General features: G+C 51.3%; 2 protein-coding genes across 4 annotated transcripts in view; both read right to left on the reverse strand.

Moving 5' to 3' along the window:
• Positions 1-821, reverse strand: part of VWA2 (von Willebrand factor A domain containing 2) — a 54,541-nt gene extending 53,720 nt beyond the window's left edge. Inside the window, exon 1 of the mRNA XM_073684657.1 lies at positions 208-821. The gene's annotated coding sequence lies outside the window, so the exon portion shown is untranslated. The remainder of the gene's footprint in view (positions 1-207) is intronic.
• Positions 822-7,604: 6,783 nt separating this feature from the next.
• TDRD1 (tudor domain containing 1) overlaps positions 7,605-27,531 on the reverse strand; it is a 38,188-nt gene continuing 18,261 nt past the window's right edge. For all 3 annotated transcript variants that reach the window (XM_073684659.1, XM_073684658.1, XM_073684660.1), the window contains 18 exons: positions 24,422-24,520; positions 23,944-24,129; positions 23,497-23,640; positions 23,254-23,425; positions 22,847-22,936; positions 21,443-21,625; positions 18,756-18,863; positions 16,594-16,764; positions 16,155-16,514; positions 15,958-16,068; positions 15,701-15,874; positions 14,270-15,370; positions 13,558-13,665; positions 11,613-11,729; positions 11,072-11,239; positions 10,513-10,728; positions 10,366-10,406; positions 7,605-8,404 (listed from right to left, as the gene is read on the reverse strand). In XM_073684659.1, coding sequence (XP_073540760.1) covers positions 8,348-8,404; positions 10,366-10,406; positions 10,513-10,728; positions 11,072-11,239; positions 11,613-11,729; positions 13,558-13,665; positions 14,270-15,370; positions 15,701-15,874; positions 15,958-16,068; positions 16,155-16,514; positions 16,594-16,764; positions 18,756-18,863; positions 21,443-21,625; positions 22,847-22,936; positions 23,254-23,425; positions 23,497-23,640; positions 23,944-24,129; positions 24,422-24,520 — 3,606 coding nt within the window. In that variant the 3' untranslated portion in view covers positions 7,605-8,347. The remainder of the gene's footprint in view (positions 8,405-10,365; positions 10,407-10,512; positions 10,729-11,071; positions 11,240-11,612; positions 11,730-13,557; positions 13,666-14,269; positions 15,371-15,700; positions 15,875-15,957; positions 16,069-16,154; positions 16,515-16,593; positions 16,765-18,755; positions 18,864-21,442; positions 21,626-22,846; positions 22,937-23,253; positions 23,426-23,496; positions 23,641-23,943; positions 24,130-24,421; positions 24,521-27,531) is intronic.

Below are 27,531 nucleotides of genomic sequence, written 5' to 3' on the forward strand. Positions count from 1 at the left end.
GATAGGATTAGATACACAGCTCAGCAGACAGTATCACACAGGATAGGATTAGATACACAGCTCAGCAGACAGTATCACACAGGATAGGATTAGATACACGGCTCAGCAGACAGTATCACAGGATAGGATGAGATACACGGCTCAGCAGTGCGTTCTCCCAGGTTACGTTGTAGTCAGTAAGATCAGAATGCGAGTGCCATCACTTACTGCACACTGGAGGATGGTCGGTTCCCGGTCGGTTGTTTCCGGGGGTCACTGGCAGCGGTAGGAGCCGGCAGGGGTCTTTCTCGTCTCCCCAGGACTCGGTGCAGTCACTGCTGGAATGAGCTGCTGGATACACAGAGGAGGAGGAGGAGGAGGAGGAGGAGGAGGAGGAGGAGGAGGAGGAGGAGGAGGCGGTGATCAGCTTACATGTCAGGTGTAGTCCTGCTGGAGGAGGAAGGGTTAAACCCAGAGCAGGGAAGGTTACATGCGTGACAGAGCACTACTACCCCCATCATCATATCTGTACAGTGTCCGCCTCCTCACTATACATGGGGTCTCATTATTTAGGAGAAACCTGGAGGTTTCGCAGGATGGCGCAGAGATGCACCTCAGTCCTGAAGAGGTGGCGCCATTGTGGGACACGGACTCCAGGACAGATGGACGATTCTCTCACAATCTGATCACTTCTCAAAAAGTTATAAAATATTTCCGTGATTTCAAGTTGCAAAAAATTTTTCTGACTTTTCATCCAGTTTTACGCCAGAATTCTGGAGAAGACGTCTTGACGTATCTGGGTCACCGTGTAGAGGAACGCAGCAGAACCTTGTATTGCACAATTCTGAATAATAAGAGGCGCGTGACGCCCCTGTGACCACTTGTGCCGTCCACAAGCACTTATGTCGAGTTCACACAGGGACGCCGAGTGCGGCTGATACAAGAGAATAAAGGAACGCAGCACAGGTGTGACCACACTCGTATGGAGGTAACAGAGTGGTCCGTGGGAGCGGCTCAGACCAGCCCCCTCCATCTGCAGAGATTACACATGGTCCGCCCGATACTCCTCACTTGTTACAAAGGTGATTTCATCCTCGGCTCCTGAGGTCTTAAAATATTCTGAATTCCTCTGTGGACAACGCAAGAAACTGCTGTGACCCGAGGGCTGAGCGGAAGCCGAGAGATCCAGGTGCCCCCATGACTGCGCCGGCATCAGAGTAAGTGGAGTGTCCCACGCAAGGGGAATGGAGACGAGGAGAAACGGACGGAGGCCATGTCAGAGCGGCACACGGAGCAAAATCCACAGACCGGAGGTCACTGGACAGAAACTACAGTTACAACGGTGTGAAAAGTTTTCGCCCCCTTCCTGACTTCTTATTCTTTTGCATGTTTGTAAATATTAAATAAAGATAACACAAGTAAACACAAAACGTATATTTTAAATGAAGGTCTTTATTATTAAGGGAAAAAGAAATCCAAACCTACAGGGCCCTGTGTGAAAGGGATTGCTCCCTAAACCTAATGACTGGTTGGGCCCTTAGCGGCAAAAACTGCAATCCAGCGTTTGTGATAACTGGCAATGAGTCTTTACAACACTCTGGAGGAATTTTGGCAGCTCATCTTTGCAGAATTGTTGTAATTCAGCCACATTGGAGGGTTTCCGAGCTTGAGCCGCCTTTTTAAGGTCCGACCGCAGCATCTCAATCAGAATAAGGTCAGGATTTTGACCAGGCCACTCCAAAGTCTTAATTTTGTTTTTCTCAGCCATTCAGAGGTGGACTTGCTGGTGTATTTTGGATCATTGTCCTGCTGCATAACCCAAGTGCGCTTCAGCTTGAAGTCAGGACCAGATGATCGGATATTCTCCTTCAGGAGTTTTTCGTAGACATCAAAATTCATGGTTCCATTTACCACAAGTTTTCCAGGTCCTGAAGCAGCAAAACAGCCCCAGACCATCACACTACCACCACCATATTTTACTGTTAGTATGGTGTTCCTTTTCTGAAATGCTGTGTTACTTCTACGCCAGATGTAATGGGACATACACCTTCCAAAAAGCTCAACTTTTGTCTCATCAGTCCACAGAGTATTCTCCCAAAAGTCTTTGAGATCAAGATGTTTTCTGGCAAAACTGAGACAAGCCTTTGTTTTTTTTTTGCTCAGCAGTGGTTTTCGTCTTGGAACTCTGCTATGCTGCCATTTTTCCCCAGTGTTTTTCTTATGTTGGAGTCATGAACACTGACCTTAACTGAGGGAAGTGAGGCCTGTAGTTCTTTGGATGTTGTTGTGGGGTCTTTTGTGACCTCTTGGATGAGTCGTCGCTGCCCTCTTGAGGCAATTTTGGTCGGCCGCCCACTCCTGGGAAGGTTCACCACTGTTCCATGTTTTTGCCATTTGTGGATAATGGCTATCACTGTGGTTCGCTGGACTCCCAAAGCTTTAGAAATGGCTTTATAACCTTTTCCAGACTGATGGATCTCAATTACTTTATTTCTCATTTTGTTCCTGAATTTCTTTGGATCGCAGCATGATGTCTAGCTTTTGGAGGCTCTTTTGGTCTACTTCACTTTGTCAGGCAGGTCCTATTTAAGTGATTTCTTGATTGAGAACAGGTGTGGCAGTAATCAGGCCTGTGTGTGGCTGGGGAAATTGAACTCAGCTTCCCAAAGATGTGATAAACCACAGCTAATTTATGTTTTAAGGGAGGGAGGCAATCACTTTTTCACACAGGGCCCTGTAGGTTTGGATTTCTTTTTTCCTTAATGATAAAGATCTTCATTTAAAAACTGCATTGTGTGTTTACTTGTGTTAGCTTTGTCTAATATTTAAATTTGTTTTGTGATCTGAAACATTTAAGTGTGATTAACATGCAAAAGAATAAGAAAATCAGAAAAGGGGGCAAACACTTTTTTTCAGACCACTGTATGTGCAGAATAACGGCAGTGTGATCGAAACTAGTGAGAAAAGCTGAATCTTCTATCACCGTTCTCTCCCTACACAGTATAATCACCGTTCTCTCCCTACACAGTATAATCACAGTTCTCTTCATACACAGTATAATCACAGTTCTCTTCATACACAGTATAATCACAGTTCTCTCTATATACAGAGGCACTGGGAGCTGCACAATCAACTGCAAAAGGAACAAAATATCAATGAATATGAAGAACCAGGAATAATCGTCGGCTCAGATAACGGCCGTGTCTGCATTGTCACTTACAGACGTGAATCTTTACAGGATAAACTGGGATTTGCTTCCAGACTTGGCTTTTCTGTTAATCCCTGATCTATTATTTTGTTGTATCCCCTTTATGTCTGATAGGTGACTCCATGCCGCACAGGTGTAAAGCCGCTAACATCGGACCCGCTGCTTGTTGCTGAGGTTGGTGGTCGTCGTTCCCATTTCTGGGGTATTTCTTCTTCAGCATAAGACAACATGACCTCCCCCACTATAGTGATATATTCACGCTGGTCCATGGTGCCGGGTCTGTGATAAACGGGCCCCTCCATAGTATGAGAACATTCTCGACCATTCTGCTCGCACCTCCATGTTTTCCAGTGTCCTGTGGATGAATCCAGTGTTTATGGGGCGTCTCACAGACTGTCCGCGGCCTTTACACCCAATAACAGTCCTGCTCTCATCCGTCCATAGAACGCTCCGCACTTCTCTTTAAGTCATTGTGTTCTTTGGTGAACTGTATCATTTTCACCAGTGTTACCTTACGAGGGTTTCTTGCAGATCGTTTACATGCACATCGGCGTCTTCTGATGGTCGCAGGACTCACAGGTCACTGAAGATCTTCTCTGATCTCCCTGGAGCCGATCACTGGAGGAGTCTTTGGATGATTTTTGTGACTCCATGATCTATGCGGATAGTAGGATTTCTTTTCCTACCACGGTGTTTCGATTTTTGATTGTCATTTTTAAGCATTGGAAATCTTTTTAGCTGAGCAGACAATTATTTTCTGTACTTCTGCATGCTTTCCACTCTCCAATCAACGTTTTGATCAAAAGTTCTTTCTCCTTCGGTACAATGTCTGGAACGGCCCATTTTACTCACTGAGCAAAGGCTAAAACCAGCAGGTAGAACATGTGCTGCCTTCTTCTTTACATTAGGGCCATAATTCACACCTGTTCCCTCACAGAATGAATGACTTCACTAACTAACTTTGCACTGCTATTGATTAATACACCCCCTTTCATTAAATGAGTCAATTACACCCATGGCTGTTGTCTGTCTATTACTCGCCTACGCCTGGTCAGCGATGCTTCCCCATGTTGTATGAGGTTTAATGCCAAAAACAGTAATGAAATACACGTGTGATGTCAGACGGCTGGTATTGTGCATATAACTGTATAAAAGAATCTATACCTGTGTCTAATCCCCCACTCACCTCCAGAGCTGAAGTCACTATTCTGCTCTTACATGGTGTCTTATCTTCCAGTCACCTCCAGAGCTGCACTCACTGTGTACATACCTTGGTCAGACTCACCGCCTAGGTAGTATAGTCCTGGGAAACCACCAGCTTTGTGCAGATAATGAACAAGCAGAAAATGATAAATGCAGCTCTGGAGTGTAATGCAGCCTTCATTCTGTCACAACCAGTGCTACATAGTTTCCTTAGACAGGACACGTGGCCCCCCGGCTGGTGTGGGGTCCGGACGCCCAATGTCACACAGCGGTGGCTCTCAGGACACAAGCAGTGAAGACACGGACAGGCGAGAACAGAGAAACGATTTATTTCCATCAGATGTCAGGACATTGTAGAGAACTAAATGGGAAATGAATAACTTTGAGACATCTGGCAACTTTCACTTTTATCTAATGATCCCCGAGGAGGAGCTGAGGCGAGTGCGTCCAAATGATAACGGTGTCGAGTAATCTATGTAATGACGGCCCGTGCGGAGGATCGCAGCGGGTACACGCACCCTCCGTCCCCCCACGACCACCGTCCTGCAGCCTCAGCACTAAACAAAGACTTCTAATAAACCTCCCTATAAGATATAAACCTGATCATCACAAAACACAAAAACTGCAGAGTAATAACGTGCTGGTAAGCATCAGCCAGCGCCGGCCTCACTGCTCCGCCGTGCCCGCCCTGTGCCGGACCGCCGGGGTCCGCTCGTTATATCCAGCTGCTGCTCTACAGAGATGAATTACTGTATAATGTAGAAAGTTCTGCACCGGAGCGACACAGACAGCAGAGGCCCTTGTGAAGTGGGGCCCCGGGGTGTCACCATACGGGCCCCTCATGTCTCTCGTCCACCAGTAACTGTAAGGCAGGAAATCCGACAGCCATCAGATGTGTACGGGGGACTCTAGTGCGGCTTGTTCAGGGGGCCACAGAATTAATAGTATGGGCAGTTTGATATACGTTAAACACAGCAGAACAAACCCCCTCAATTCATCCAAGCAGGAAAGAAAGTTAACAGCACAATAACGAGGTCAGTATATATCTGTGGGCAGAGCGCCATGTTTGACCATCATTTCCAGGTGCTTTGCTTAGAGGGATTGTCCAGTGAAGATAACTTACCACCGATCCCTGGGATAGGCTGATGGGGGTCCGAACGCTGGGAACTGCACTGGTCGGCAGAATGAGAACTTTTCTGCTCGCATGGAGTAGAGCCCATGCTCGGCGTAAGGCCCCCGAGCAGCGCCCAGGCTCGGCGTAAGGCCCCCGAGCAGCGCCCAGGCTCGGCGTAAGGCCCCCGAGCAGCGCCCAGGCTCGGCGTAAGGCCCCCGAGCAGCGCCCAGGCTCGGCGTAAGGCCCCCGAGCAGCGCCCAGGCTCGGCGTAAGGCCCCCGAGCAGCGCCCAGGCTCGGCGTAAGGCCCCCGAGCAGCGCCCAGGCTCGGCGTAAGGCCCCCGAGCAGCGCCCAGGCTCCAGGCTCGGCGTAAGGCCCCCGAGCAGCGCCCAGGCTCGGCGTAAGGCCCCCGAGCAGCGCCCATGCTCGGCACCTGCTCCTTGTATTCTCTATGGGGCTGTCTCTCGCTGTGCTTGGATTTTTCCAGCAGCCTCATAGAGAATACATTTATGCAGAAAAAAAAATGAATCAGCTCTGGCTGTTGATGTGTACAGGGGTCATGAAAGATCATTCTCTCCCATATGTTCAGCAGACAGCCTTCTCATGTGTATAGTCAGTATTGAGGATCAAACATCTAATGTGTATGAGGACTGATGATGTCAGGGAGAAAAAGATCCAGACTGGATTATCAGCAGCGGTGTCTGGAGGAGGACAGAAGAGTCTGGAGGGAGGGAGGAGGACAGAAGAAGCCAGAGGAAGGGAGTGAGGAGAGTGAGAAGGAGCCAGAGGAGTCTGGAGGGAGGGAGGGAGGAGAGAGAGAGAGAAGGAGCCAGAGGAGTCTGGAGGGAGGAGAGAGAGAGAGAAGGAGCCAGAGGAGTCTGGAGGGAGGAGAGAGAGAGAGAAGGAGCCAGAGGAGTCTGGAGGGAGGGAGGGAGGAGAGAGAGAGAGAAGGAGCCAGAGGAGTCTGGAGGGAGGGAGGGAGGAGAGAGAGAGAGAAGGAGCCAGAGGAGTCTGGAGGGAGGAGAGAGAGAGAGAAGGAGCCAGAGGAGTCTGGAGGGAGGGAGGGAGGAGAGAGAGAGAGAAGGAGCCAGAGGAGTCTGGAGGGAGGGAGGGAGGAGAGAGAGAGAGAAGGAGCCAGAGGAGTCTGGAGGGAGGGAGGGAGGAGAGAGAGAGAGAAGGAGCCAGAGGAGTCTGGAGGGAGGGAGGGAGGAGAGAGAGAGAGAAGGAGCCAGAGGAGTCTGGAGGGAGGGAGGGAGGAGAGAGAGAGAGAAGGAGCCAGAGGAGTCTGGAGGGAGGGAGGGAGGAGAGAGAGAGAGAAGGAGCCAGAGGAGTCTGGAGGGAGGGAGGGAGGAGAGAGAGAGAGAAGGAGCCAGAGGAGTCTGGAGGGAGGAGAGAGAGAGAGAAGGAGCCAGAGGAGTCTGGAGGGAGGAGAGAGAGAGAGAAGGAGCCAGAGGAGTCTGGAGGGAGGGAGGGAGGAGAGAGAGAGAGAAGGAGCCAGAGGAGTCTGGAGGGAGGGAGGGAGGAGAGAGAGAGAGAAGGAGCCAGAGGAGTCTGGAGGGAGGGAGGGAGGAGAGAGAGAGAGAAGGAGCCAGAGGAGTCTGGAGGGAGGAGAGAGAGAGAGAAGGAGCCAGAGGAGTCTGGAGGGAGGAGAGAGAGAGAGAAGGAGCCAGAGGAGTCTGGAGGGAGGGAGGGAGGAGAGAGAGAGAGAAGGAGCCAGAGGAGTCTGGAGGGAGGGAGGGAGGAGAGAGAGAGAGAAGGAGCCAGAGGAGTCTGGAGGGAGGTGGGAGGAGAGAGAGAGAGAGAAGGAGCCAGAGGAGTCTGGAGGGAGGGAGGGAGGAGAGAGAGAGAGAGAAGGAGCCAGAGGAGTCTGGAGGGAGGGAGGGAGGAGAGAGAGAGAGAAGGAGCCAGAGGAGTCTGGAGGGAGGGAGGGAGGAGAGAGAGAGAGAGAAGGAGCCAGAGGAGTCTGGAGGGAGGGAGGGAGGAGAGAGAGAGAGAGAGAGAGAGAAGGAGCCAGAGGAGTCTGGAGGGAGGGAGGGAGGGAGGAGAGAGAGAGAGAGAAGGAGCCAGAGGAGTCTGGAGGGAGGGAGGGAGGGAGGAGAGAGAGAGAGAAGGAGCCAGAGGAGTCTGGAGGGAGGGAGAAGGAGCCAGAGGAGTCTGGAGGGAGGGAGAAGGAGCCAGAGGAGTCTGGAGGGAGGGAGAAGGAGCCAGAGGAGTCTGGAGGGAGGGAGAAGGAGCCAGAGGAGTCTAGAGGGAGGGAGAAGGAGCCAGAGGAGTCTAGAGGGAGGGAGAAGGAGCCAGAGGAGTCTGGAGGGAGGGAGAAGGAGCCAAAGGAGTCTGGAGGGAGGGAGAAGGAGCCAGAGGAGTCTGGAGGGAGGAGGAGCCAGTGGTGGACAGAAGAGTCTGGTGGAGGAGGAGGACAGAGGATTCTGGCAGTGGCTCGCTTATAGAGAACTCTGGAAATTTTAGCCGAGTGTTCTTGTGTATGGGGGAGTCAGGAGACATAACAGCTGGATGAACAATAATTGGTATAATAACAATAATAGGAACAGGACTGATATCGCACGGACACACTGTAACAAGCCCATCAGCTGTGTGCACAGGACTAGGCTAAAATGACATTTCAGCCTATAAAACCGCACAAGAATCTTTCCATACATTATACAGTAATTACCTTTTCCTTTACATATAACTGGAACTATTTTCTATTGGCAAAAAAAAAAAAAAAAGAGAGAAAACCCGCCAAAAAAACAATAACGAAGGCACTTTCTGAAATTCAAGAACTGCTATTCTTTGTCAGGCGCTCCGCAGCGCAGAGCTTCGTGCAGGGAACACTGCACCAGGTCCTCATTGGATTTTCTGTGCAGGTAGAAGTTGCAGAATGATCTCCTCCAGCTTTTGCACCTGTGAAAGGATGAAACGAGGCGTCAGCGGAGCAAAATGTCCCAAAAATGCAATCCACAAAGTGCTGAAGATCCACTAAAGCAGCAACCTCCATCTACAGGACCCAGAATCTGAGCTCCTGCCCAAACATTGGCCACTTTAACCCCTTCCTGCCAAGGTCAATTCTCATCTTTAGAATTTAGTTTTTTCTTCTCCTCCTTCCAAGAGTCAGAACTTATTTTTCCGTCTGATGGCTTTGTTTTTTTGTAGGAAGAGTTGTAGCTTTGATTATCATTCATTTTACTTGATAATGAGCTGAAAAACAGGACAGGACCCAGTGAACATGCGATCAGGAGCTGTGGGGTCCTAGGAGGCTGAAACTCCCCTGTAACTGGGGCAATCATAAAAGCCCCAGTTATAGGAGAAATCAGCAATAAGAAATGTATTAATTAGTGAAAATGCCCCCAAATGTCTACTTTATGGGGAGCGCTATGTATAAAATAAATAAAATATTTAAAAAAATATAATCGAAAAGAAAAAAAAAAAATAAATAAAAATAAGAGACAAATGCAAGTGTAAATTGCTGTTTCTAGCTCTGCCTCCATTGAAAAAAAAATACCAATGCATAAATATAATTTCTATGGAAAGGGAACACAATTGAAACATCCCTTGAAGTTATAAAAAAAATACTTATTTTTTTTAAAAAAGTGAAAAATTGACAGGTATTTACTATTTTTCTTTATATTTTCTCCCAATATCAGCAAAAAGAACAAAAAAATTAATGAAGAATATAAAAATGACAAATTAACCCCAGCCGATCGGCTGATGAGAGCACAGCGCTCGCTGGTGGTCCGCTCGGAGCAATCATCATAGTGTGTACAGGGCACGTGCAGCTGACAATACGCCGCTGTATGGGAACAGGACGATGGGATTAGCGGTGAGGATCCCACCTTGTTCTGTGCCCATCCCATAAACAACACGCTGCAGAGCAGACATATGTGCCAGCATGTCCCAACACAGCGCCCTGCACCGGGGCGGAGGATGACACCAGATAAGGGTCTAGACAGATGGGGTTTCTCCGCAATTAAAACAAACGCCCCCTGATGCGCGTCTTGCAGACGGCGCTTATTAACCGTGTCTGTACTGAACCACACTGCTCCTGTTCCTCCCTTCCCTGCAGTGTATTATTCTATCATCTGTTATGAGGGTTTCTGATTTTTATTCCTTCCCAAATGTTCTTGAAAGTAATAACTTCCAGGACGGTGACTGCTGGCCACGTATGTGTGGTCCATGAGTGCCGCTCACAATCAACAGTAGGTGAATATATCCTGAATTTTAGGATTATGGACAGGAAATATTTCAGTGCAATGAAAGTCCTTGGGGTTTTATAAAACTTATTTTAAGTGCAGTGGAAAAGATCTGTGCAGATTTCAGGACGCAGGCACGGAGCACAGGCCCGGATCACAGGCACGGCGCACAGGCCTGAAGCGCGGTACGCAGGCAAGGAGCGCAGGCACGGAGCACGGGACGCAGGCACGGCGCACAGGCCCGGAGCACGGGACGCAGGCCCGGAGCACGGGACGCAGGCCCGGAGCACGGGACGCAGGCCCGGAGCACGGGACGCAGGCACGGCGCACAGGCCCGGAACACGGGACGCAGGCCCGGAGCACGGGACGCAGGCACGGCGCACAGGCAAGGAGCGCAGGCACGGAGCACGGGACGCAGGCACGGAGCGCAGGCCCGGAGCTCGGGACGCAGGCCCGGACCTAATGTCAGACTGTGGATTTTTGATACTCACCTGCATTTATAGAAAACCTCCCATTAAATATAAAAAGTCAATTTTTAATATTTCTGCTCTATACTCAATATAAATGCACTTTACTCCTCGCCGACCTCCCTCGTTTTCTATCTTCCTCTTCTAGCAGCTGCAGTATTTTACATACAGAATATTACACCTGATAAATACCCAAAATGTGACTTACTCTTTTCAGGAGATCACCACAGCAACAGCCGCCGCTTTTTCCTGTAATTTAAAGGCAAAAGAGGAAGAAAATAATTCACGAACATCCGGTAATGAAGCAAATCTGCAGCAAGGACAGAGGCCAACAGCAGAGAGGATGAAGACTCACCTGGACAGTCTGTGGACGTGACATTACGTGCCAGCCCCTCCGCCACCAGCCTCTCAGCCACGTGCAGGACGCCGCTCTCCTGCTGCTTGTCCACAGACACACTGTATGTCCCAGCGTTTAATGACGAGGCGGTGATGAGAACGTCGGCTCCCAGTAATAGAGAACTCAAGGTGCGCACAGCGTCTGGTGACCACGACTCAGAGACCGGGAGCACATCTATGGGGGAGGATGTGCAAGGGTTAAATAGTAGCGGCGGGGCTCCCGGAGACGCGGGCGGCTGGGCCCCCGGAGACGCGGGCGGCGGGGCTCCCGGAGACGCGGGCGGCGGGGCTCCCGGAGACCAGAGCACACAGCTCTTGCATGAGCATGGATATGGGGCACACTATGGTTTCAATGGAGGGCATAAGCTACAAAGCTCGGGCAGGGGCTGCGCACTGCTCGGGGGTCTTTGATTTCAGGAGGATGACATGAAGCCCCCAGGTTGCTCGTGTAATGTAGGGTGTGTGGGCTTAGGCTTTATGCTTGTATGATTGTGGACGGGTTTTACAACACTCCTCACCTGCAAGACAACATTTTGTGAGCTGCATTGGAAGCTCCAGAAAACTTTTCTTCATTGGAAGAAGACAGGAGAAGGGTCGGACCTCCACGTTGCCATAATCGGCATAAGCGATTTTGGCTGAGGAATCTTGAACCTCGAGGACGACGGCTCGGTACCACTGACCGTCCTCTGAAATCACAAACATGGAAGCAGGTCACGTTGCTGCTTGTATGCACCTGTAGGAAATGCTGGGGTACAACTTGTCATGGCACAATGTGACCCTCACTGTGGGGAGACGAGGGGTCTGGTTACCGCTTACTGATGGCCTATGATATGTTCTAAGGATCAGATCATGGGGGTCAGACACCAGCAGCCCCAATTATCAGCTCTATTCAATGCGTAGGAGTCGCTGCCGAGCGTCTATTGCTGGCCGCCACAGAGGTCATCACTATGCTGCGAGTAGACAGCCCCTTTAAGTGCAGCTTCTGGGTGTCGCTGTGACTATTCCCTGCTGACATGCACAGCAATGATGCACAGAGGTGAAGTACGCTATACTACTGACCGGTAAACTTGGCGCAGCAGGGGTCCCCAGCCGACGGTCTGTAATTGTGCACGTCTGTCTCTGTGCTGCAATACTGGTATATGTCCATCATCACCTGGTGGAGCCTCGAAACGTCAACTGGGGGAAAAGGTGATCAGTCAGAACAGATGTCACAGAGGAAAATGCTCTGCCGACAGCACTAATAAAATGGAAGTAACCTACCCATTTTACTTAATGGGTGCAGAAAATCTGCAACACCAAAAACTCATCATGGGAACTTAGTCCAACACCTGCGGATGGAGCGGAGCTGACAGCAGCATTTAACACTTATCATCATTCCACGCTCCTATCGGCTGCTCCTGATGTGATCGTGGGGTGTCGATGGTTTGCCAGGACAGCCGAGAGTCAGCTGATGATCCCAGTACATCATTACGATGCTCCTATGAATGTCAGCCTGTGGCCGCCGTTCATAGGAGATCGTCATTTTCACTATACATAGTGTTGCTGATGCCCTGCTATGTATCAGACGATCAGGGCTTCAACTCCCACTAAGAGGACTATTAACCCCTTCATGACCGGAGCATTTTCCATTTTTGTTTTTTGCTCCCCTTCTTCCCAGACCCATAACTTTTTTATTTTTCTGTCAATATGGCCGTGTCGGGGCTTATTTTTTGCGGGACAAGTTGTTCTTTAGAATGACATCACTGGTTTTACCATATCGTGTACTGGAAAACAGGAAAAAAATTCCAAGGGCGGTGAAATTGCAAAAAAGCGCAATTCCACAGTCTTGTTTTTTTTTAACCACGTTCACTGAAGGCTAAAACTGACCGGCCATTATGATTCTCCAGGTCATTACGAGTTCATAAACACCAAACATGTCTAGGTTCTTTTTTATTTAAGTGGTGAAAAAAAAAATCCAAAGATTGATAAAAAAAAAAAAAGTCGCCAATTTCCGAGACTCGTAACGCCTCCATTTTTTGGAATCTGGGGCCGGGTGAGGGCTTATTTTTTCAGTGCTGCGCTGATGTTTTTTAAAAAAATACCATTTTGGGGTAGATCCGATGTTTTGATCGCCCATTATTGCATTGTATTTCAATGTTGCAGCGACCATAAAAACTTAATTTTTTTTACATTGATAGATCGGGCACTTCTGAATGCGGAAATACCAAATATGTGTGGGTTTTTTTTTTATTGGTTTATTTTGAATGGGGCGAAAGGAGGGTGATTTAAACTTTTTAATTTTTTTTTATATTTTTAAAAACTTTTTTTTTTTGCAACTTCAATGCACTTGGAATGTTTTATCCGCTTTCCAGTCCATCATATGATAAAATGAATGGTGTCACTCAAAAGTACAACTCGAACCCGCAAAAAACAAGCCCTCATAAAGTCATATTGATAGAAAAATATAGTTATAGCTCTTGGAAGAAGGGGAGGAAAAAAACAAAAAATTGCCCAGGGGTGAAGGGGTTAATGTCAATTTTGCCTTTGAAGAGGCAAATATCCATTATAGCGACTACAACCATGAGGTGTAGAGAGCAATAAAGATTGGGTGCGGTTAGTAGGATGGCTGAGGTGAAGACCGTCCTGAAGTGTCATCCGGGCAGTTCTCTCCGGAGAGCAGAATGATAGACAGGCGATGGGCGGCCCCCGAGGATGGGCGGCCGAGAGGGGTGAACCGCGTGCTCTCATATCTTACAGGTTTATGTCCGTTTTCCATAGCGGGGTCTTGGCACCAGATACACGCACTATTCTTTATAATGGGCGACCACAGTAACCTCCTCGCTGCGGTTGTACAGGTGACGTCTGTTTGGGACACAGCGACGTCTGCGCTGCAATGAGCGGCAGCTTTGGGGCCGATTACCAACCGGACCGTGGTCATTATGATCAGTGAGGGTCCCAGTAATCCTACATTTATAACTCACGGTGTGAGGAAACCTATAGGGAAGGTGCTGTGTGTTTTTCTCACCTCTGTTTTCCTTCGGGAAGACGTAGAACAGGTTTGGGCTGATCACCGTCAGGACGCAGGCAGGCAGCGCTCTATTCACAGGCAGATCCACGGATCTCCAGCTTTGTGCTGCCGAAACAAACGGCAAGAAAGTTTACAGATGCAAATACCAAACTGCTCCTCAGGCAAAGAGTGACTACAAAGCCCCTTAATCCATGGAACGCTGTAGATGTGAGTGCAGCAGAGACCCCCGCAGGAATCCACAGCAGGCGCATACTGGGACACTAATGGACCATTTATTAGGGATTTGCTGGAAAGCTGCAGTCACACAACAGGACAGAACTTGTCATTTGTGTAACTTTTAGTCAGTCTGTATATTCAGCAGCCCCCCAGTCATTGGCACAGACCGTGCCGCCTTCTTAGAATAGGACATCATTATGCGATTAGTGGGGGTCCGACATGGGGGCGGTGTCGGAGCAGAACAGCTCTGTCTTTTGTGTAGTGGCCATTCTTGTGTCCTAAGCGAGTTACTGCAGTACCAAGACCGGCCAGTACACAGTGTGGGCGCTGTTCTGTTCCGGCCCTGTACACTGCATACTCTCGGTGAATGCAGGGTGTCGGACCCTCACTGACCTGATATTGATCATCAATATACAAGTCCTGGACAAGCCCTTTAACAGTTCAGCAATAGTTCTCATGCCCAATGTAAGCGCGGACAGCAATGCTTTCTCACCTGGCAGATCCCGTCCAGCGGCAGAATTCCCGGTGACGGGTTTATCACGCAGGCTCTGCTTCTCCCCATGCGAGGATCCATCTGATGGGGAGCAATGATTTGGGTTTTCTCCCCTCTTTGTGGTCGCTGTGCCGAGAGCTGCTGGAGACGAGTGACTGGGCTGTGATTCTCTGGAGGGTGACAACGCAGGTTTATGGTGGTCCGGACTGGCAGTTTCCACTGTAGAGGTGTCCTGGGTGAGCAGATGCTGTACGGGGGGCGGCGAGGCGAAGGGGCGTGATTCTCCCGGAATCAGTGCTGGGGGCTTATTCACATGAGCAGCGCCCGGACACGCAGCATTAGCGAGGCTTGACTCTCGGGACGCGGCTGGGATGTATTTAGCTTGGTGCTTTCCCTGCTGAGATGATGAGGAGGATACGGTACCGGGAAGAAGCTCCTTGCAGCCGGGTGCGAGAGCGCTGGAGGACCAGAGCCCCATAGGGCCTGGCTTAGAGGAGAGGCCCCGGATAGCAGCGGCGGAGGCGGCACTTCGGGCAGGCATCTTTGGAAATGATTTGGTGGATTTGGCGGGGTCCCTAACACTGCAGGGAATGGATTTAGGAAAGCGCATTTCATTCCGAAAAGATGGCACAAACTTACTGTAGTGCGGCTCTCTCCCGCCCGGGGAGTTGGCGGTCAGGTCTCTCGGAGCCACATCCGGGAAAGGAAGCTGCTTAGGAGTCCTGAGGACGGCAGAGCGAGCGTCTCTCAGACCTGCCGGGACCGGATCTGCCGGGCGGCTGCCATCTCCTACCTCCTTTGGTGTCGCACCTCCTCGGTCGTGGTTCAGATCAGGGATTGCTGTCACAGTCAGTAATGGGTCTCTCCCCCAGTTACCAGTTACTTCCATCTTCTCCTTTACGGACTTTTCATCCCGCACGGCACAATGTGCAGCAAGCAGCAGATCAGAGATGGCAGTACCGCCATCGATGGCCGCCAGCTCGACGGAAACGCTGCGCTCTGTGCGCTCCACGGCTTTAGCCAGCAGCTTTACCCCGACCACAGATTGCTGGAAAGTCTTCACAGAGTCTTCGCTCCAGGTTTCTCCATCCGGCTTTACACCTGCACAAGATCAAAAGAAATAGGAAAGTATCACAAATGCAGAACAATGTGCGCCGGAGGGCCCAGTGCGCGCCGGAGGGCCCAGTGCTCCCTGGACGCCGGAGGGCCCAGTGCACCCTGGAGGGGCTCGTGCACACTGGATGACACCCGAGCAAGATCATGCCCAGGACCTATTCTTATTGATGGCACCCAGGGACAATAACCCTGAGGGCCACATTGCTACTATGCCAGTGACATGTGCACCAGCGTCTTCCACACTTGATATGGGAACATGATTTGGAGCGACTACGGTACAAAAAACCCACATGGCCCCATAGACGCAATCCTTACCAGATAAACTGCAGCAAATGGCCTGAAATGGGAGTTCTAGGAAGCTGGAGGGGATTTTGCAGAGTTTGTCCACGGACACATCTTCGGTATTTCCATAATCCACATACAGGATCTTTGCAGCCGCCCCGTCCGGCCCGGAGTGCTGCACCTGAGCCCTGTACCAGTTGCCGTCACCTATGGAGGATGCACAGCTCATCAGCACGTCGAGCACAGGTCAGATCAGACGTCCGCGCACATTTCTAGCCCTGGTCTGTCACCTGCATAATACGCTCCGCAGATCTCGTGTCTCGCGGGGTAATACCCCTCGGCTTTGTTCTGTGCACAATACTGTCTGAGGGACTCGTTCAGCTTATTGAGAAGTTGTAAATCTGTAGAGAAAATAACACAGGGAGAAGGAGACGATGGCTACAAAAAAATAGAACTGCTAATATAATGAGAAATGCAGGAAACCCACCTGCTTGGTTGTGGATGTGGCAGAAGAAGTCTCCAGGGCTATGCAGCATGCACACCAACACCTCCGTCTGCTTCCCTGGAGGAAGAGTCGTCCACCTCAGCGGCACGGCACGGTCCTCAGCCTCGCCGGCCTCCTTATTTGCTGCGGCCTCACAGCCCGCTGTGCTGGGGACGGCCAGTCCGGCCTTAATGAGATGTTGTGAAATGGATATGTTGGTGGTGGCAGACTCGTCTGTCAGCTCGAGGGTTAACACTCGGTCACATTTGGCCACGATACAGGCGGTCAATATCTTATTCATGACGAGCGCCTTGAATGACTCCGTGGCTTCTGAGCTCCATTCCCCGGACAGAGGTTTCACACCTGGGGAGGAAACATCAGCGCTGGGATTAACTCCACCGCCCGAAGACTAAGCCAAGACAGCCGAGACCCCGGCACTTACCTGCAAGACTGCACTGCGCGGCCTGGAAAGGCACAGACAGGAGGTCCGGCTCCAAGGGGCGAAGGCGCAATGTCGGCAAGACCTCAGTATTCCCAAAATCCAAGTACCCGACGAGAACAGATTCACCGGAGATGTAGCGCACCACACTGGCCCGGTACCAGTTACTGTCCTCTGCGGGAAAGAAGACATCCAGTGACGGAAGAGACAAGAACCTGTACAAAGCTAAGACCCCGAGGAAGTGGAGACCCCCCAGATCAGAAAACACTGAGGACACTGCATGGCCAGAACCCCCCCCGCAGCAAGTGGAGACCCCCCAGATGAGAAAACACTGAGGACAAGGCATGGCCAGAGACCCCCGAGCAAGTGGAGACCCCCAGAGTAGAAATCACTGAGGACAAGGCACGGCCAGCAGAGATCCCGAGCAAGTGGAGACCCCCAGAGTAGAAATCACTGAGGACAAGGCACGGCCAGCAGAGATCCCGAGCAAGTGGAGTACCCCCCCCCCCAGAGCAGAAGACCCAGAGGAAAAGGAACGGCCAGAGACCCCAGAGCAAGTGGAGACCCCCCCAGAGCAAAAGACACTGAGGACAAGGCACGGCTAGAGACCTCCGAGCAAGTGGAGACCCCCAGAGCAGAAGACACTGAGGATGCTGCACGGCCAGAGACCCCAGAGCAAGTGGAGACCCCCCCAGAGCAAAAGACACTGAGGACAAGGCACGGCTAGAGACCTCCGAGCAAGTGGAGACCCCCAGAGCAGAAGACACTGAGGATGCTGCACGGCCAGAGACCCCAGAACAAGTAGAGACCCCCCAGAGCAGAAGACACTGAGGACACTGCACGGCCAGAGACCCCCGAGCAGGTGGAGACCCCCCCAGAGCAGAAGATACAGAGGACAAGGAACGGCCAGAGACCCCAGAGCAAGTGGAAACCCCCCCCAGAGCAAAAGACACCAAGGACACTGCACGGCCAGAGACCCCCGAGCAAGTGGAGACCCCCCCCAGAGGAGAAGACACCGAGGACACTGCACGGCCAGAGACCCCCGAGCAAGTGAAGACCCCCCAGAGCAGAAAACACAGAGGACAAGGAGCGGCCAGTGACCCCAGAGCAAGTGGAGACCCCCCCAGAGCAAAAGACACCGAGGACAAGGAACGGCCAGAGACCCCAGAGCAAGTGGAGACCCCCCCCCCGAGAGCAAAAGACACCGAGGACCAGAAACGGCCAGAGACCCCCCCAGCAAGTGGAGACCCCAGAGCAGAAGACAATGAGGACGCTGCACGGCCACCACATCTGGAGCTGACCTTCTCCTCCCCGTCTTCTTCGGGACATGCCTTTTGTTTGTGCACACATACGGCCGAGGGCTCTTTTGTCATCATTGTTGTAATTTTGACACCATTCACACTACCACATAACGTACTGAAAGGAGGGAAACAATTCTGCAGATTGGTGCGATCACAGCGACACCAAATGCAACCAGGGAGTGGATGGAGCCGAGTGGAGATTGTTTCCTGCGAGCTGCAGTTTTATTTATACCATTTTGGGGGACATTTGATGCCTCGATAGCTTTTTATTTCATTTTTGGGGTGCAGCAACCAAATGACAACAATCCTGGTGATTCTTTCCTTTATGGAGTTTACTGTTTGGATTAAATCATGATATATTTTGATGGCACCGTGTCCGCAGGTCCCTTTCCACACTTCAGATCCATCGCTGTTATTACAGGCAGGTGCCACCTGTATAACACAGCCAGCACCAGCCCTGTATGGAGCAGGCACAAGAACCGAGCCAGCACCGGAGGGAGGACGTACAGGTGAGTGTTATGTCTGGGGAAGGGGATGATTCAGGAGATTTCTACAACTTTGAACTTAATGGCTTTTACCTAAAATGCACCATCAATATCAGGTAAGAGGGTCCATCTCACTGACACCCCCATCTAATATGTAGGAATTAAAGGACATTTTTATAAACATCATTGAATGATTTTTTCCTGGGTGACAATAAGGTTGAAATGCAACTTCCAATCATTTACTTAGACCCTTGAACTTTTGCTGAGTTATTTCAGGCAATCGATGAATGACTACAGAAATGTGCCACTCAGGATTACAGGAAAGCTGGGTCCTAAAGTCAATACAAAGAATCAACTAATCACAAAACCTGCGACTTACCGGAGAACTGAGCCGCACATATGTCCCCAGGAGCCGGGGAGAAGTGCGGAGACGCGGCTGAAGTGCTGTAGCGATCGTGCATCATGACCATAAGATCCGCAAGTTGTTCTGAAAAGAGACGAGATCGGCAAATACAGCAATGACCGGATCGGGACATGACGCACGGCCGACCCCGAGATCGGCAAATACATCAATGACCGGACCCGGATATGACACACGGCCGACCCAGAGATCGGCAAATACAGCAATGACCGGACCGGGACATGACACACGGCCGACCCAGAGATCGGCAAACACGGCCGACCCCGAGATCGGCAAATACAGCAATGACCGGACCCGGACATGACACACGGCCGACCCAGAGATCGGCAAATACAGCAATGACCGGATCGGGACATGACGCACGGCCGACCCCGAGATCGGCAAATACAGCAATGACCGGACCCGGACATGACACACGGCCGACCCTGAGATCGGCAAATACAGCAATGACTGGACCCGGACAAGATTAACGGCCGACCCTGAGATCGGCGAATACAGCAATGACTGGACCCGAACATGACACACAGCCAACCCCGAGATCGGCAAATACAGCAATGACTGGACCCGGACATGACACACAGCCGACCCCGAGATCGGCAAATACAGCGATGACCGGACCCGAACATGACACACAGCCGACCCCGAGATCGGCAAATACAGCAATGACTGGACCCGGACATGACACACAGCCGACCCCGAGATCGGCAAATACAGCGATGACCGGACCCGGACATGACACACAGCCGACCCCGAGATCGGCAAATACAGCAATGACCGGACCCGGACATGACACACAGCCGACCCAGAGATCGGCAAATACAGCGATGACCGGACCCGGACATGACACACGGCCGACCCTGAGATCGGCAAATACAGCAATGACCGGACCCGGACATGACACACAGCCGACCCCGAGATCGGCAAATACAGCAATGACCGGACCCGGACATGACACACAGCCGACCCCGAGATCGGCAAATACAGCAATGACCGGACCCGGACATGACACACGGCCGACCCCGAGATCGGCAAATACAGCGATGACTGGACCCGGACATGACACACGGCCGACCCCGAGATCGGCAAATACAGCGATGACTGGACCCGGACATGACACACGGCCGACCCCGAGATCGGCAAATACAGCGATGACTGGACCCGGACATGACACACGGCCGACCCTGAGATCGGCAAATACAGCAATGACTGGACCCGGACATGACACACGGCCAACCCCGAGATCGGCAAATACAGCAATGACCGGACCCGGACATGACACACGGCCGACCCCGAGATCGGCAAATACAGCGATGACTGGACCCGGACATGACACACGGCCGACCCAGAGATCGGCAAATACAGCAATGACTGGACCCGGACAAGATTAACGGCCGACCCTGAGATCGGCGAATACAGCAATGACTGGACCCGAACATGACACACAGCCAACCCCGAGATCGGCAAATACAGCAATGACTGGACCCGGACATGACACACAGCCGACCCCGAGATCGGCAAATACAGCGATGACCGGACCCGAACATGACACACAGCCGACCCCGAGATCGGCAAATACAGCAATGACTGGACCCGGACATGACACACAGCCGACCCCGAGATCGGCAAATACAGCGATGACCGGACCCGGACATGACACACAGCCGACCCCGAGATCGGCAAATACAGCAATGACCGGACCCGGACATGACACACAGCCGACCCAGAGATCGGCAAATACAGCGATGACCGGACCCGGACATGACACACGGCCGACCCTGAGATCGGCAAATACAGCAATGACCGGACCCGGACATGACACACAGCCGACCCCGAGATCGGCAAATACAGCAATGACCGGACCCGGACATGACACACAGCCGACCCCGAGATCGGCAAATACAGCAATGACCGGACCCGGACATGACACACGGCCGACCCCGAGATCGGCAAATACAGCGATGACTGGACCCGGACATGACACACGGCCGACCCCGAGATCGGCAAATACAGCGATGACTGGACCCGGACATGACACACGGCCGACCCCGAGATCGGCAAATACAGCGATGACTGGACCCGGACATGACACACGGCCGACCCTGAGATCGGCAAATACAGCAATGACTGGACCCGGACATGACACACGGCCAACCCCGAGATCGGCAAATACAGCAATGACCGGACCCGGACATGACACACGGCCGACCCCGAGATCGGCAAATACAGCGATGACTGGACCCGGACATGACACACGGCCGACCCAGAGATCGGCAAATACAGCAATGACCGGACCCGGACATGACACACAGCCGACCCAGAGATTGGCAAATACAGCGATGACCGGACCCGGACATGACACACGGCCGACCCAGAGATCGGCAAATACAGCAATGACCGGACCCGGACATGACACACGGTCGACCCCGAGATCGGCAAATACAGCAATGACCGGACCCGGACATGACACACGGCCGACCCCGAGATCGGCAAATACAGCGATGACCGGACCCGGACATGATACACGGCCGACCCAGAGATCGGCAAATACAGCAATGACAGGACCCGGACATGACACACGGCCGTCTGCACACGCTGCCGGAGTCGCACTATGGAGGTCTCTACTGGAAGAGCGGTCTCTCACTCACTTGCATTTTGCACTTGCTGACAGAAGAACATCTCTGGGTTGTGGATGTCCGTGATGAGCGTCTCAAATCTGTCCCCCACACAGAGAGAGGAGGACAAGATTTCTGGTTTGTGAGCGGCACCAACTTGGCAGTCATCCCCCGGAACCAGGTCCGGCATTTCTGTCTGGTTCATCAATCTGGGAACTACAGAAGTAGATGGACTAAATACCACACGTCAATAAGTCAATGATTTCTGAACACAGATAATATAGAGAAAACTGCAGCATCTGCGACCGGCTTACATTCGATGGCACCTCCCAGGCTGGAGCGTGGTATTATATGAGCAGGCACCATGCGCAGCACTACGGCTTCTCCCTATTTTGCGTGTTTGTCGCAATGGTTCTGTATGGACCTGGGCCCAGGACCCAGGCGGCAGCTGTTAGTAGATCACTTGGCTATTGTGAATATCTGAGCACCTGAATGTGTCTCAGACTGCCGAGCCGGCAGCTCAGGAAACAAGACCGGATCAATAAACAGCATAAGGAATAACGAACCTCTCCAGCGACATGAATCCGTCTATTACAGCTGTACACGTCCCGGAGAAATAACAATGCCAGCTACAGATAAGTAATGTCTTACAGGGGGAGAGCTTCTTCTAACATTTCTTGCTTTGCAACTTCTCTTATGGCTAAAAACACCCAATTCATACCTCTCTCTGGTTAAAAAATACAGGTTACGACTTATAAAACTTTATAGAAATTTCTCTGCTGTATTAAAAAAAACTTTTTTTGCTGTGTTGTAACCTCCATCTAGAGGTTTTTCTTGCACATAGCAATACACTATATACTGCACTGAACTGACCGGACGTTCGCGTCTCATCTGCAATCCACATTTGGAAAGAGCTGCAACCCCCGGCCATAGCCACGCGGAGGTCACAGATGCCCCCGGAGCCCAAACGCCGAAGCTCTGACCCGAACTATTGTAGTAACCGTGTCGTTTTCATTAGGTGAAACACCAAAATCTGATACTAAAAACTATAAGGTCCCAGTGCAGGGATGGCCAGAGCTGAACAAAACCCAAGCCAGGAGCAAGGACAGTAAGGGGCTGTCGGAGACTGCTCCGAGGTCACACAACATTTTGGTGGTCTGCTTTAGGTTTCTGCATATAATAGTCTGAAGTGATTTACTGGTCTTGTCTGGGGTCTGAAATAATTTTGACATCTGAGGGTCTAATGATTTCTGATGTTTGGATCCATTTTAGGGTCCGGATTATTTTAGCGATCAGTAATGGGCTATAAATTAAATTTGGGGCCCAAGAACCTTGTGAAAAAAAAGAAGTCAAAGCCAGTCTGCGGTGGCCGATCACCTCGATCAGTCAAGTCCCGCAGATATGTAGTTATATGATTAGTGGGGGCCGACATCCCACCTTTCTCAGGATCCTCGACTTTTCCATGGTCTGTGCTCAGAGGTGGGAACGAATAACCCTTCTCAATTATTACTTTATGTACATCCTCCCCTGAAAATAAAAAAATGTAAAAAAAAAACAACATAAGAATTGGTAAAAAGAAATATTAAAATTGAGGACCATAACGAGTCTGCACCTACTGAGAAACAGGGAAATGTCTCCAGAACGCTGTCCGGTGTGTAAAGAGAGAGTGAAGGAAAAGTTTAATGAAGTTGTACATGTTTTGGGCCTGGACACAAATCTTCATGGAAAAGGAGTGAAGATAAACAATTTATTCTACACGATAAAATTAGACCACAAACCGGGCATCATGGCTTCTCCAGCTCCCACCGACAAAAGAAACCTGCATGCATCGCCAATGGACGCACCTGAATCAAATAGAGACACATGGACGGAATAACGCGTGAGCTGCCCGTGAACGACGTCAGCGACGCGGATCAGCAGCTTCTGCCCTACGAGGAGGCGCTTCACCTCTACAAGACATTCTGGGGTCCAGCCAAAAGGAGGAGCGGTGACCTGCGCCAAGGAGCAATGTAGAGCCTGAAAGAGGAGACTTGTATAAGAGTCTGTTCAGTAGGAAGAAGCCACATGTCCCCCCGCACAAGACTCACACACGGAGGGAGCAGCTCCACGTCTCGGCGCATGGGCTGCACGCTGTCCAGGGAGATGGTTTCTGTATTTCCGTAGTCCAGGTACAAAACCTGTGCTGTTCTCATGGTCGTCTCCACATTGTACATCAGCGCTCTGTACCATTGCTGGGGAAAAAAAAAAAAATGACAAACGTCTAACCTTGTGATAATCACAAGCTGCATACGACTTCTTCTCCATAGAAAAGTTACATCCAAGTGTGATTTTAAGTCGCTCTGAGGTCCACGCCAGACCCCAGAGAACCGCGATGCACGGCCTGGCCGGGGGGCCTCCTAGTCATATAGAAGGCTGGAGATCCGCGGCAGCCCATCCATCGTGGTCTGTACTCGGATCACCAATCACAGGGCTGTTTGCCCACCCTAAGCAGAAGACCACTGGGCACTTAAGTGAAATCTCCCTCGGCATCTCACCTGGTCCTTGTCGTACTTGGCCACGCAGACTTCACCCGTGTCAGGAGTGTAACCTTTCTTTATGGTACTGGGGTCTGAATAAAGATTTTGCAAGGAACTTGACATTTTAATGAGTTTATCCACTGATTTAGGCTCAAAGGCTTTCACAAAGAAGTTACTTGGGCTTGAAAACTCCACCACATAACCCTGGATCCAAAAAAAAACAAAACATATATAAGTGGAATTATAGCAACATAATGAGCAATCGCATACAATAGTAATCCCACCTGTCAGGAGAATATGAAGACGTATTGGGCTTAAAACAACGAGGCCCCGATTCATAATCGTCTCATGCAGTAAAAGCTGGACAAAATTGTATAATTTTTTGCAGATCGATGGGGGTCTGGGTCCTTTGTAAGTGACGCAGCAGCTGCAGCGGTGGAAGCTTCCAGAGCAGCGCAGGAGGAGTGTCGTTTACCTGATTGTACAGATATTTTACCTGAAATTCTGCCCCTTTGCTCAGCGGCTCCTTCTGTAAGTCACAAAGCAGAATCTTCACCTCTTCATGTTTAGGATCAGGAGTTCGGGAAGTTTCGGTCTGAGAGGTAACAAATACACACTAAATATATATATACCCAAAATGTCAAAGCATAAATATATTAAAACTTCCATGTTAATATATTAAACAAAACACACCAGAGTTATATATATACTCCGTTTGAAGGAAGGCGCTAAGGCTATAAGAAATTAAAACTATAGATTTTTATTCAAGACAATATTAAATAGTGGAAAATGTAAAAAAAAAAACATGGACTCTCAAAAAAGTAACCGACTGACAGTTTCAGACTCTTATATTCAGTACATTTGTATCAGAAGGAAACGTGTGTTAGCATTTGGATAACATTGGAATCATCAGTAGAAACACATATATGATTAAAGTGCAAGTGCCGAGTCAGATCTTTAAATAAACTCCAATAAGGAATGTAAATCTAAGGTGCAAAGAGGTGCTCCCTATAATGCTCCATAGGGTTAATGTTACAACTCCATGTGGGATATAACCCTGTTATCTACTGTTCCCAAACGCCGGGTGCTGAACACAGCCCTCATCATTGTTCCCTGCCGGCGCAATGATCAGCACCAGCAGGGACCATGATGAGGGTAGTAGTGTCTGCTCCCGCTGTAATCCATGCGACCGCTGAAACCGAGGAGAATGAGCGGCTCCGGAGTTGCGCTCAGTGAGTGACACGACACCGCTCCGGAGCCGCTCATTCTCCCCGCCTCCTCGGTTTCAGCGGTCGCATGGATTACAGTGGGGGACACCTAGGACAGGTGAGTACATGGATTTTATTATTTTATTCTTATTTTTACAGGTGGGGACACCGGGATCAGACTACCACTTGCCTCATCATTGTCCCTGCTTGTGCTGATCGCAGCGCCGGCAGGAACCATGATGAGGGCAGCGTTCAGCATTGGCTAACTGTAGCGCTAATTCCCAGGCGCCCATCCGTGTGATCCTGATGCTGCACACGGTTACCACACGGATGCAACATGTAAAACACACACGGACACCTCCGGTACCGGAGATATACGGACGTGTGAAACCGGCGTTGAGAAAAAGGAAGGAAGAATAGAAATTAGAGCCCGAGACAGACGAGTCAATGAGAATAAGCTCTTGGTTACATGGATGGATATTGTCTCTACTCAAAGGCTCTTTAATAACAATTCCTGTTGCTTTATTGCTGTTTTTGATTAATTGACACACACATACATACTAGCTATTGAACCCATTCTACGCCCAGCTGACGAGCATTTTTATTGGTATATGCTTCTCCCACCCCCACCATTCTGATATATGCTCCCCCCCCCCATATATCTCCTGGTATATGCTCCTCCCCCCCCCGATCCTGGTATATGCTCCCCCCCCCCGATCCTGGTATATGCTCCTCCCCCCCCATCCTGGTATATGCTCCTCCCCCCCCCATCCTGGTATATGCTCCTCCCCCCCCCATCCTGGTATATGCTCCTCCCCCCCCCCATCCTGGTATATGCTCCTCCCCCCCCCCATCCTGGTATATGCCTCCTCCCCCCCCATCCTGGTATATGCTCCCCCCCCCCCCATCCTGGTATATGCTCCTCCCCCCCCATCCTGGTATATGCTCCTCCCCCCCCCCATCCTGGTATATGCTCCTCCCCCCCCCCATCCTGGTATATGCTCCTTCCCCCCCCCCATCCTGGTATATGCTCCTTCCCCCCCCCCATCCTGGTATATGCTCCTTCCCCCCCCCATCCTGGTATATGCTCCCCCCCCCCCCCCATCCTGGTATATGCTCCCCCCCCCCGATCCTGGTATATGCTCCTCCCCCCCCCATCCTGGTATATGCTCCTCCCCCCCCCATCCTGGTATATGCTCCTCCCCCCCCATCCTGGTATATGCTCCTTCCCCCCCCCATCCTGGTATATGCTCCTTCCCCCCCCCCCCATCCTGGTATATGCTCCTTCCCCCCCCCCTTCCTGGTATATGCTCCTTCCCCCCCCCCCCATCCTGGTATATGCTCCTTCCCCCCCCCCCATCCTGGTATATGCTCCTTCCCCCCCCCCATCCTGGTATATGCTCCTCCCCCCCCCCATCCTGGTATATGCTCCTTCCCCCCCCCCATCCTGGTATATGCTCCTTCCCCCCCCCCCATCCTGGTATATGCTCCTTCCCCCCCCCCCATCCTGGTATATGCTCCTTCCCCCCCCCATCCTGGTATATGCTCCTTCCCCCCCCCATCCTGGTATATGCTCCTTCCCCCCCCCCCCATCCTGGTATATGCTCCTTCCCCCCCCCCCATCCTGGTATATGCTCCTTCCCCCCCCCCATCCTGGTATATGCTCCTCCCCCCCCCCCCCATCCTGGTATATGCTCCTCCCCCCCCCCATCCTGGTATATGCTCCTCCCCCCCCATCCTGGTATATGCTCCTCCCCCCCCCATCCTGGTATATGCTCCTCCCCCCCCCATCCTGGTATATGCTCCTCCCCCCCCCATCCTGGTATATGCTCCTCCCCCCCCCATCCTGGTATATGCTCCTCCCCCCCCCATCCTGGTATATGCTCCTCCCCCCCCCATCCTGGTATATGCTCCTCCCCCCCCCATCCTGGTATATGCTCCTCCCCCCCCATCCTGGTATATGCTCCTCCCCCCCCATCCTGGTATATGCTTCCCCCCATCCTAGTATATGCTTTCCCCCCCCCCCATCCTGGTATATGCTTCCGCCCCCCCCCCATCCTGGTATATGCTTCCGCCCCCCCCATCCTGGTATATGCTTCCGCCCCCCCCATCCTGGTATATGCTTCCCCATCCATCCATCAATTAAATAAAAAAAAACACTCCTATATACCTTTCCATCGCTCCCCTGCAGCGCATCGCCGGCGTTATTTTACTAAAATGGCGCCATTTTAGTGAAGACACATTTGCACAGTGTATTCCATTTTGTTAAAGACACTGTGCAAATGTGTCTTCACTAAAATGGTGCTGGATATCGCGCTAAGTAGGCGCTGATTCCTGCGCCATACTCCTCCCCTAGCCCGAACAAAGGCGCCACACTCCTCCCCTGCAGGTATGTGCT

Source organism: Phyllobates terribilis, unplaced genomic scaffold (assembly GCF_046119375.1).
Source record: "Phyllobates terribilis strain yellow unplaced genomic scaffold, ASM4611937v1 Scaffold_5__5_contigs__length_657084704, whole genome shotgun sequence".
Taxonomy (NCBI): Eukaryota; Metazoa; Chordata; class Amphibia; order Anura; family Dendrobatidae; genus Phyllobates; species Phyllobates terribilis.